The following is a 13,173-nucleotide window of genomic DNA, read 5'->3' as shown; positions in this document are numbered from 1 at the left end:
ATATACTATTGACAAAAGAGCAATACGTCTGTAAAAAAATAACGCATCGAAACGTCACTATAGGGAAACCACATCTTCACATTACAGTTATAAGTTTTGAATTGACCGGTTAAAGACTGAAGAGAGGGCTATCCAGATAAGATTATTGTGAAATCAACGCACACGGGAATACTGTTGAAAATTTTTTGAATCGCACGTTTTTTTGCCCTTCTCAATTGGACATAAATCGAAAATTAAATGACGTCCTTTCGGGGAAAGGATGCAAAAGCGACGATTCAGAATCAAAAGTAATAAGTTTCGTTGGGTGATAACTGTACAATGAAATGGATGATGTTTATCTAGACAGAACTGAAGAGAATTAAAAATCAAGCCAAACATCAAAAATATTTATCTGATTTTAATTAGCAGCTTCACGCATGAAAATTACCTACAAAGCAAGCTATATCTTGTTAGAAGCGTTTACAAAAATATTAAATAGCCAATTGCTTAAACATCAAAACTGAATATTAATATGATATGGTAATAAAGGGATGTGAACGCTTCTCTCGCGTGATATTGCCTTTCTACATTGAATCACAAGGTCGGCTTTACCATATGTAACCGTCGATCAAAGAAAAGTTCAACTCTATCATCGCCTTTACAGCAATCATTTTCCACACTGTACAAGCTAGGAGTTCCATTATGGAATCCCGACAACAGCGTACTTCTCAATTGGACGTTTAGCCATTCAAATGGATATTCACAATTCAATATCACTGTGTCTTTAAACCATACAGTTGTTCATCCACAGATAGATATTGAATTTAATTTGTCTTTTCATCAATTCACTTGGCTATTGGCAGTAAATTATTAACTTTGTCTTTTCAACCATTCACTGGGATATGAAGCCATCCATTTGGATATTCACATTTCAACTGTTCACTGGGATATCCAGCCATCCATTTGAATATCCACATTTCAACTGTTCACTGGAATATTCAGTCATCCATTTGAATATTTACATTTCAACCATTTACTTGAATATCCAGTCATCTATTTGCATATTCACATTTCACCCTTTCGCTGGAATATTCAGTCATCCATTTGATTATTTACATTTTAAACATTTACTTGAATATTCAGTCATCTATTTGAACATTTACATTTCAACCGTTCACTGGAATATCCAGTCATCCATTTGAATATTTACATTTCAACCATTCAATGGAATATCCAGTCATCTATTTGAATATTTACATTTCAACCATTTACTTGAATATCCAGCCATCCATTTGAATATCCACATTTCAACTGTTCACTGGAATATCCAGTCATCTATTTGAATATCCACATTTCAACTGTTCACTGGAATATCCAGTCATCCATTTGAATATTCACATTTCAATACTTTACTCTGTCGTTTTACTAGTAGTAATTCATGTGGATATACCCAGTCCATTACTTTGCTATCTTTTCAGCCATTAGCTGGATCATTCAGTCATTCATTTGAATTTTAGCCTTTAGCCTTTCACTTGAACATTCACATCTCATTACTTACTAGCGATTTAGCCATTCACCTGGAATATTCTGCTTATCATTCCACAGTTCAGTATATACTCCAATCTGTTCAGTCATCCACTTGGATATTCAACGTATTTCCTCATTCAGCTTTATTGTCAACAGTAGTGTATACCCTCGACTTGAATATTTATTTTCGTATTTTCGACCTTATTGAACTGATATTTTGAATTCACGTAATCATGGAAATTCTAAAAAATTAAAAGCAAAATTCTTGAATAATAAAAAAGGAATATATGTATTATTGATATGTGTGTTTAGAAACCCGAATCTCGTATCACGCAATTATACTAAACACTTCTATACTATACGTGTAGTTTTCCTGAACTACACATACAATCTAATAACATAAAGCAGGATACAAATAACATCTATATAGAAAAATGTGAGAAACAAACAAATTTTGAAATTTACTGTAATTAAATACTATGTTTGCCCTTGTCTTACAAAAACAACCCATATCTATATATGCTACAAACCATGACTACGTGACAGACCTCAACACTACGTGTCTGGTATCGGTATACTTATTCACCCTACCTGACAGGTGAAAGGTCAACACAGTAATTGTTCTCAGAAACGTCAAGGTAAAAACCAGCATAAACCATTACATGTAAACCATTACTTTTAAAACAGTAAACAAATATGCTGCTTTGACTAATGATGCTATATCGCTTATTTTTATTAGACGTACAAAATAAAGAGGCGGATCACGATAGTCTTTCTTCGGGGTGCAATTAATTATCTATCCGCATTCTTTTGAAGAGTGGTAGTATCGTCAATTGTGATTTTCAGTATTGTTTTGAAACATACAACAGCATATTCTAATTTGCAGTCAATATGTATGACTACCAACTGTCTGAAAAAAATACCGAATTCATTATGTAGATCTGTACACGCAATCTCGACATTTTCATCTGCTATTTCTCCTTTACATTTAGGCCTACATAATGACACACACACACTCCCCATTCAGATGTATCACTTCAGGGGTTAAATGTTCTAAACGAGATTAACCTAAATACTTGGTTTGTGATATTTTCATTACGCCTTCCCTAAAAACAGTAAAAGACCGAAGAGTGCTTTAGAGTTACGTAACATTTTACCAATTTAGTTTTACCAGAAATAATCAGAATTTAAAAATTACTGTTAAACTTCGATAAGAGTAATTACCCTTTGAACATCTGGTCCCTATCGCATTATATCAACATAAATACACCACATTAGGCATGTACAAACTACACCACATTAAGCATGTACAAAATAAACCACATTATCCCTGTACATGTGTAACAACCTTGATGTATTGACTCGCTATTATAAGGAGGTCACACTCAAAGAGGGATACATTTGACGAATTTTTCCGAATAATAAATAAAGCACATATAAGACATTAAAACGACATCAATAAACCCCCTGTCAATACGTTGTAAACATGCCCTATTGTGTATAGTTGTTTATGGGAATCATTACAATTAATTCAGTTCATTTTTGGCCTTTGTATATTTTGGTAAAATTGTTTATGTCAGGAAAAGATATTTTTAATTTGAGGATGTATGTGCCCTACTCATGTCAAAACTACAATAAAAAATAAAAACAGTGGAATATATAGTTGTTATATATACATAATTTTTTTAAAATGAAAAAGAGATTTTAGATGACATGTCAACGATTATTACGATCCAGAATTACTTCCCTAGTAATCACTAACTTAATATGATCGCTACAGACTACTTATCTCTTTCTGATCGGGATGTGATAATACAGACACACCCAATTATTGTAACAAACAGATAACGTATAATATGGAATTTTATCCCTCTTATCCTTATTGACGTATATCGCTGGTTTATTCGAGAATTCCACGGATACATGTATTTGATATACACTCATATCTATTGTATTTATGATATGTAAACCTTTATTTTAAGCTTTAAAAAAATTGTCCTTTTTGTATTGTATGTTGAACTATAATAGTTCTTGGTCATTTGCAATATCTTATGGCATGTCGTTGCTGAATCTATCGAAAATAAAACTTTATACTATCCTGTTTAACCTTTCTGAAAATTATAACGTTTTATTTAGCTAGAAACTTATATAATCTTAAAGAAAAGGACGGGACAGTGGATATCAGAATTGAAGTATATTCCAAGTTGCAGTATCAAAGTAAAATATTCCTCATTTATCGATATTTATGTTTCACAGACCGTTGATATCATAGTCTCAGAAAACTAAACAAAGCCCTTAATCATATATAAAGCAATTTTGATTATTTTTTTTTACGAAACCATTCACGTTTATGTAGTAATGTACACATCAAATTTCTTATCACATGGAGACAGGAGATCCAGGGGGGCCGCAAGCTCAATCAGACTGATAGAGGCGAAGTAGCGAGTACGCATATCGTTCTTTACTCAAGCTGTCATCACATGAAATTCTATACCTTCTTACACAGCTCAATGAAGTATACCGACATTTGAAGACCTCTGTTTCAATCTTCAAGATCGTCAACTCCATGTTGACTAGTTTTCATAAATTAATCTATATCTAACAAATAACGAAAAAAGCAACAGCAAAAAGAAAAAAAAAAAAAAAACAACAACCCCAAAACAAGCAAAACAAAACAAGAATACCATTAAGAAACTGGCACTTTCCAGTTTCCAATACAGCTACAATTCCACCCATACTTATGGGTACCGAATACCATAATCCTACACAATAAACCTGATTATCATAAAATTGTATTTTTCAAACTCTCTGATTGGCTAAATACTGTCATGTGATTGCCGATGAAAAGTAATATTAACGGACCGTGCAAAACAGCCTGTTAACTTGTTTTTAAGCTGGTTTATGAATTATTTCTTGGTATTCTCAAACATGTCTAATTACTTGCACGCAATGGACAAACGATAATTGAATGTTTGAACAATATTAAATCATGGATTAATACGTGTATTGGATGCCTTTTAAATCACCAGCTTAAGAGTTTGTACACTTTTATATTTAACATGTGTAAACCCATGCGCAGTGGTGCGATTTTCAGAAGTATGTGCCTTAATATCTGAAAATGTTAACCCCCATTTGTCCCTGTTTTATTCAATGAGAAATAAAGAAAATTCTACCAGATTTAATATAACATTGTGTCGACTTGATCAAAAGGCTATACCATACCTGTACCAAGATCTGTATGGTATAGAGATTGTGTTGATAAACCAACAGAGAGTCACAATAATTTTCTTACCCATCTGTATATCAATGTGTGTGCCTATTTCTTATACAAAGCATGACCTCGACATAGCAAAAAATATCTTTAACATTAGGAACTTTTACAATATATTAACTATATCGCTAATAAACGTCTATTAAAGTGATATCTAAATCACTGCAAACACTCTGGTGTCTTATATAATGTTTAAATTTGTCAGAGGGAACCTTTTTTCTCCTCTTGTATTTATTGTTCGGTTTTCGTCTCCTTTGTCACCATTGTCGGAATCAGACATACGATTCCGGAGGAATGGCGTTCTGGCAGGAAGACCTGAAACACAACCACATGAATATAATTTTAGAGTGCATAGAAAGTCTTTCCGGAAAAAGCAGTTGATAAAAGTGGAATGTCATAAATAAGACACACATCTCTTTGCTTGAAAAAGGAAACATACTTTTTTTAAAGCTCGCAATAAGATGATATCTTTACTGAAATGGTATATAGTTCAGAAAATTATTTGTTCACTTACACATAGCGTATTGAATTGTTGACCACAGAAAACAGCCACCCATTCTTTTAACCATTAAACGATGAATGGAAGTATTTGTTTACAAGAATTATTCCGATTACTGACCTTTGCTGATTTGCCCAACTTCGGTTGTTGGTTGATGCGTCGTTGCTATGGCAACCTCTCTTTCCTTCAACCTTCCAATAATGGTTTGGATACAATGTTGGCAATGCAACCATTGTCCTCTGTGTTCGGTTACCAAGAATTCTCTTGATAGTGCCAACACACCACTCTGTGAGGGAATGTATAAAATGTCCAGTGTTCATTTAGCAATGTAAACAGAAGTCTTACTCTGATATAAATCACCGCTGTTACAGAGAGACGACTTATATATTTAGTCTAATTGAAACGTCCATATATAAACTTGCTTACTCCCGGTTAAAAAATGTATCAAGAATTTTTCGAATTATATGCATACATCAACTACGATCCGTAACACTTAAATCAACATCGCATGCAAAGTAAATCAGTTAAAGTACAAAGTGTGGATGGAAAATAACATTTTTAGTATATAGGCTGTGTTTTTAAAGAAGTTGTTTTAGATGTTTGTCTTTACCATTTAGAACTGAAACAGTGCACAACCAAAACAAGAACCAGTATATTAACAGACGAGGGGAAACAACTCCTCTCGACCATTATCATCTACAGTACTGTAGAGAAACAGATTCCAGTTCTAGTAAGCATCTATGTCTATATTAACTCTTATTAATAAGATATTAAAAACTGACTCAGCATAAAATGGGGAAACCATCTCACAATTATGATATAAGAAATCAACATAATTTTAACAAATATCAAAACAAAACTATAGAATTTTATTCCATACCATTAACACATGCTATCTGAAAATCTGACTATATAGACATTACAGATCATTTTCCTTACTTTGGATTTTCTGTATCATCTTTTTAATGCTGTCTTTGCTGTTTGGGGACCTTTCATCCTGGAATGAAAATACAGATCGGGAATATACAAGCATATCTATCATAGATTGTGGGTAATCAGCGATAGGTATACATCTATAACGCATTGGCACATAGGCAACAATCTTGATCTAAACCGGCTCTCTCCCTATAATGGTGCACAGTACACAGACAATATTTTGTCAATACATAGCTATATATTAATTATTTAAAATAGAAATATATAATATAATAGAAAAAAACAAGTGTCCCCGGTTTTCCACTATTGACAATATACCACTTAAATTACCTTAATGTGTTGATTAAAAAAAAAACTATTCAAGTAATATTACAATTTTTTGTCTGGAAATGTAGTTTCTCCAGATCATCAAAAATTTGATATAGATGCCAACTCTTTTTTACTTTATCGTAAGATGTAGCACAGAATAATTATAAGTCACATAAATCTTCAAATCCCCTAAATAGCCATGCTGTTATGCCTGTAGAACTATAGCACACACTAGGAACATTTGTTTAACCTGATTTGACTTTATGTACGCTTAAACACTTGTTTTGTTTTTAGATTGAAATGCAAATGGCGGCATTGAATAAATATGACATAAAGGGAGGCATTTCAATCAATAAAAGTGTTCCTATATTGTATGATTAAGACACGTGATCATAGTAAGAAATATGTTTTCAAGACAAACAGCTAAATTATTGAGCTTGGGGCATCTATCAGAACTTTGCATCTTTTATCTCAAACTGAGCGTTTGAATAATTTTTTTCTGAAAAGCAGTCTTCTTGCCATTTCCAGGATTTTTAGACACTAGTCTAGTAAGAGAATTCTTTATGTTTGGAATACCTCCCCACACGCCATGTTTGTGTGAAATTATTCACATCCGTCATTTGCATGTCAAGGTCAAGCTAGAATCAGTGTTTAAATATATATAAAGTCCAATCCGGTCAAACCCATGCTCCTATTGTGTGCTATAGAAACTGTGAGCAAGACGGCATGGTTCTTTTGCGCAATGATTGTAATACAAATGAGCTAATTGTGTCCCCCTGAAACGTGCATTTTCGCATGTTCTGTTGAAAATCACGGCTTAATACATTACATGTCAACAGCAAGGCTCACGATTAGTCATGATTCATGCTAAAACTTGATCAAGGTATTTCTGTTTAATCACTGATATCACTTGATTTGCTATTCAGATTACCCTTAAAATGACAGTAAACAATACCAAACAAAAACATCTATAATACACAATGCTTTGTTACCTGTACAATGCATAATGTTTTATTGCCTGTGTAATACACATTTTTTTTACCTGTGCAATACAGAATTATTCTTTTTACCTGTGCAATACACAATGCTTTGCTTCCAATACATAATGTTTTATTACCTATACTTCACACTATACTTTGTTTCCTGTCCAATACACAATACTTTGTTACCTTATAACACACAATGATTTGTTACCTGTACAACACACAATACTTTGTTACATGTACACTACACAATACTTTGTTACATGCATAACACACAATACTTTGTTACCTGTACACTACACAATACTTTGTTACCTGTACACTACACAATACTTTGTTACCTGTACACTACACAATACTTTGTTACCTGTATACTACACAATACTTTGTTACCTGTATACTACACAATACATCGTTGCCTGTACACTACACAATACATCGTTACCTGTACACTACACAATACTTTGTTACCTGTACTTCACACAATACTTTGTTACCTGTACACTACACAATAATTTGTTACCTGTACAACACACAATGATTTGTTACCTGTACACTACACTGATTTGTTACGTGTATGTTGTACACATGATGTGTTATATATCCAATGGTAATGCTCTAAATACGTACCCTTTGTTTGCTATCCATTTGATCTTGGTGACCAGCAGGTCGATAGCCAATAGTTACACATATAGCCACGACACACGTGCCGATGATAATTGTCGTGTAGATGGCGTTTTTGACTGTAAGTTCTCCTTGACACCTAGAAAATTATAACACAACCTTTGTTTTAGGAAGAAAACTCATTTCAGAACTATCCTGTATTTGCAACTTGTAGTACATGTATGCAAAAAACTAGAGAAACCAGTTATAAACATATTAACAAGCAAAATATGTATTAGATAAGCCAATTCATTCAAATGCACTTTATTTATTTATTTTTGTGGATTTGCAAGGCAAATGAAGAAACAAAATGAACATTTTAGATTATGTTTACAGCATTCTTCGCTCACTACATGGTTTAACTTTTTTTTTGCTTTCATATTCTCTTAGAAATACGGCGAAGCAATATTTCATTCATCTGTTTATCATTTACAGTTGACTGAAATCGTACGAACAATATTATATATGTAACACTTTACTGAATGCTGTTCCTACTGAATACTGAAAAAATATTATGCATTCAATTAAGTCCACAATGTTTTTGATGTATATTGCAAATAAAGATAATTGTTATTACCTATAGTATAGAAAGCAAACAAAGACGTTTATGATAGAGAACATGATTAAAAACTGAAAATTGTAAGTAAAGAGGCGAGTTTTTGAAGAGAAAATCTATCATTTTATCTAAATTTCCAAAATCGTCTACAATTTAACCGTTCATGTTATTTCCTTAAAACATATCATGTATCACCTTTTTTATCAGATATATTGTTTGGCTCAGTGAGAGTAAACAAAGTAATGCCACTCGTAAATAATCTTAATAATGTTATTCCCAATTGTGATCAACTAAAAGTGACAATAAATCGGGTTCTATAACTGATTTTTAGTGTACCTTTACTCCAGATAAAAACTATTTCAATACTAAATATTAATACCAGGTGTTTCTTAAGAGTAAGCGTCCTCTGCTTCATCAACGCAACCCGCCATACAAATATAGGTCAAATCAGGGTTAAATGACACTCTCGAAATAAATCAAAAGAAATTATCGGACACGTCTGACATAAAATCAGACAAGGAAATAAGATATTTCCAAATAAGGTCAGGATATCTACCATAAACTTTTCCATAAAAATGTCAATATAGACGCCAGCCAACACGGATAATTAATTGAAAACTTAGGGTCTCCTATGAGACAGATGGACCAATATTTATGAAATGAAGTATATACAGTTTTGACTTTTTATTAGGGGAAATAATGCCCCCTGTTCCTTGATGGGGATTGCTGAGAGATTCTGTATTTTATAAATGTTTCAAGCATCTTTTGCTGCAGCAAATAATCCTAAGTTCAGAAAACCTATCATTTCAATTACTTACGCTTTAAAAACGGTAACAATACTCACTGCAGTGAGTATAACAATCATAATACATAGCGTGGAATGGAAAACCTCCCCTCTTTGGCAGCACTTTGAGAGTGGGACGCTTGCTTCGGACTCCTCCTCCTCCCCCTCCTCGCCTGTGACGTACGTGTAGGCATCATATTTTACTCCCACGGCAGGGGTCAAATCTTTACATTGAATGCGTGTCATAGTTCAAATTCTACTTTCGTTTTATTCGTTCTATATTTTGTACCTGTGTTCAGGGCAACACCTTATGCCGTATACATAATGTTTCTGAGAGATGACACACGGAATCACTCCATCCCTGCCTTTGCAAATTGATATCGCAATAAATCGTTTACTTATCATAAGATATGTGTACTTTTTGAGTCAATGGTGAGGGTTAAACACGACCTTATAAGGGCATGAATCTTAAATTTAGACACGCTTGCTTAAACTCGGACTAACCATACACATACAATGGCCAATCTTAAACTATTGTACGGCAAATGCTGTACCTACTACCTAGAGCGCGATGTGGTTTATTATCACACAATTGTTTTGAAGATGACGCAACACATGTCCCTCGTTTTTGCCTTCAAAACACTTAATTTTGCAATTCAAATCAAAATGAAGTAAAATCCCTGCTAGTTTCATCCTTCGTACAGTCACGTGGCACGTGCATGGGCACTATAACACACAGGTACAGAGGTGTTGTACCAGATAGATACCTCAGATCACTGTGGTAGGAGGAATCAATCGATTGTCAAATATGTAATATTGTTAAAATTGTTATTCACGGTTACATTTTGATTGTTCCTTAACACATAATCATCCATGTATGGCATGGTATATATTTCGTAAACACAACTTTTCTTTATCATACTGGTGATATCCGTCTGTAATAACTTGTAATTCTCCCCGAAGAAACCGCCATACACTACATATACATATACACTCTTATCTCGGTGGCCCACACTGAGTTTACCTCGCGGAACACGTCATCTTTCTCGGAAATGCTAAGCCTGTGATTGCGCGGCGACTATTTTATATGTACAATAGTAATTACATACGCAATCTCTAGTAGCAATTATATTTGTACGTTAATTTCATTTTGTTTCTGTTTGCTATTTTTTTCTCTTTCGTGACATCGAATTTGCTTTAGTACATACTTATATTTAATATACATAAAACTATTTACATAAGCAATCCTTAGACGCCAATATTTTTGTCCGCTCGTTTCGTTTTGTTTCTGTTGACTACTTTTCTCTTTCATGACATTTGATTTTCGGTATAACAATTACTTGGCGCCTATTTAATAAACATTAAAAGAATCACGTACGCAATTTCTAGTAACCGATATTTTTGTCGGCTATTTTCTTTTGTCATGCCTTTTTCATTCACACCTTTTTGTTTCTGTATGCATTTTTTTTGTTTTGTTTTTTGTTTTTGTTTTTTTTACCGTTTCATTAAACAAGAAATTGGATGGGAAACATATAAACATCATAAAGATAAGATTATTTATAAACTCTATAACATATTTGTCCCTCTCGTTGAATGTTTTAGTTTAAACATATTATACCTGTGTGCTTAAGATCGATATCAACACTTTTTGTTATCCAGGCATACTCGGTATATCGTCATTTTGTTACCGTTCAAGTGATTATAGTTGTTTGCACAGTAATGGGTCACGCCTTGTGGTCCATATGAAGGGTAGCCGCCTGTGAAATAAGGATTCAAAATCATGCCGTTTTATTTACACATAGAAATATGCTTGAACATGAAATATAAATCTGTATCTTAAAACCCAGGATTATATTTCGGCCCTCCATATTACAACGGAACAAATTATGTCATGCCTCATCCTCCCAACCTTGTGTTGTCTCACATTACACACCTCAACCTTCCAACCTAATGTTGTCATACATGTACATTACACACCTCATCCCTCCAACCTAATGTTGTCATACATTACACACCTCATCCCTCCAACCTAATGTTGTCTCACATTACACACCTCATCCTCCCAACCTAATGTTGTCATACATTACACACCTCATCCCTCCAACCTTGTGTTGTCATACATTACACACCTCATCCTCCCAGCCTAGTGTTGTCTCACATTACACACCTCATCCCTCCAACCTTGTGTTGTCTCACATTACACACCTCATCCTCCCAACCTAATGATGTCATACATTACACACCTCATCCCCCCAACAGAGTGTTGTCTCACATTACACACCTCATCGTCCCAATCTAGTGTTGTCTCACATTACACACCTCATCCTCCCAATCTAGTGTTGTCTCACATTACATACCTCATCCTCCCAACCTAATGTTGTCATACATTACACACCTCATCCTCCAAACCGAATGTTGTTTCACATCACACACCTCATTCTCCCAACCTAATGTTGTCTCACATTACACACCTCATCCTCCCAACCCAGTGTTGTCTCACATTACACACCTCATCCTCCAAACCTAGTGTTGTCTCACATCACACACCTCATCCTGCCAACCTAGTATTGTCTCACATTACAAACCTCATCCTCCCAACCCAGTGTTGTCTCACATTACACACCTCATCCTCCCAACCCAGTGTTGTCTCACATTATGCACCTCATCCTCCCAACCCAGTGTTGTCTCACATCACACACCTCATCCCCCCAACCTAGTGTTGTCTCAAATTACATACCTCATCCTCCCAACCTTGTGTTGTCTAACATTACACACCTCATCCTCCCAACCTAATGTTGTCATACATTACACACCTCATCCTCCAAACCGAATGTTGTTTCACATCACACACCTCATTCTCCCAACCTAATGTTGTCTCACATTACACACCTCATCCTCCCAACCCAGTGTTGTCCCACATTACACACCTCATCCTCCAAACCTAGTGTTGTCTCACATCACACACCTCATCCTGCCAACCTAGTATTGTCTCACATTACAAACCTCATCCTCCCAACCCAGTGTTGTCTCACATTACACACCTCATCCTCCCAACCTAGTGTTGTCTCACATTATGCACCTCATCCTCCCAACCCAGTGTTGTCTCACATCACACACCTCATCCCCCCAACCTAGTGTTGTCTCAAATTACATACCTCATCCTCCCAACCTTGTGTTGTCTAACATTACACACCTCATCCTCCCAACCCAGTGTTGTCTCACATTACACACCTCATCCTCCCAACCGAGTGTTGTCTCACATTACACACCCAACCTAGTGTTGTCTCACATTACATACCTCATCCTACCAACCCAGTGTTGTCTCACATTACACACCTCATCCTCCCAACCTAGTGTTGTCTCACATCACACACCTCATCCTCCCAACCGAGTGTTGTCTCACATTACACAACCCATCCTCCCAACCCAGTGTTGTCTCACATCACACACCTCATCCTCCCAACCGAGTGTTGTCTCACATCACACACCTCATCCTCCCAACCGAGTGTTGTCTCACATTACACAACCCATCCTCCCAACCCAGTGTTGTCTCACATTACACACCTCATCCTACCAAGCTAGTGTTGTCTCACATTACACACCTCATCCTCCCAACCTAGTGTTGTCTCACATTACATACCTCATCCTCCCAACCTAATGTTGTCT

General features: G+C 35.1%; 1 protein-coding gene across 1 annotated transcript; it reads right to left on the bottom strand.

Annotated features, from left to right (window-relative positions):
• Window positions 1-382: 382 nt before the first annotated feature.
• On the bottom strand, window positions 383-10,337 carry LOC117321973. The gene is made up of 5 exons (XM_033876625.1): window positions 9,542-10,337; window positions 8,135-8,267; window positions 6,216-6,273; window positions 5,397-5,562; window positions 383-5,092 (listed from the first exon to the last, which is right to left on the bottom strand). Exons 1-5 carry the CDS (start codon window positions 9,751-9,753, stop codon window positions 5,050-5,052), a joined length of 612 nt encoding a protein of 203 aa, XP_033732516.1. The 5' UTR covers window positions 9,754-10,337; the 3' UTR covers window positions 383-5,049.
• Between the last annotated feature and the right edge of the window lie 2,836 nt (window positions 10,338-13,173).

Source organism: Pecten maximus, chromosome 2 (assembly GCF_902652985.1).
Source record: "Pecten maximus chromosome 2, xPecMax1.1, whole genome shotgun sequence".
In the NCBI taxonomy this organism is placed as follows: Eukaryota; Metazoa; Mollusca; class Bivalvia; order Pectinida; family Pectinidae; genus Pecten; species Pecten maximus.
This window is presented reverse-complemented; position numbering and strand designations above follow the sequence as displayed.

Bases quoted from the DNA above. Each gene is read 5' to 3' on its own strand.
- LOC117321973 (XM_033876625.1), bottom strand. From the start codon at position 9,753: ATGACACGCATTCAATGTAAAGATTTGACCCCTGCCGTGGGAGTAAAA. The intron at 8,268-9,541 runs GTAAGTAATTGA...ATAATTTTCTAG, and splicing joins ATTGTTACCGTTTTTAAAGC to GTGTCAAGGAGAACTTACAG. The intron at 5,563-6,215 runs GTAAGGAAAATG...ATTCCCTCACAG, and splicing joins GATGATACAGAAAATCCAAA to AGTGGTGTGTTGGCACTATC.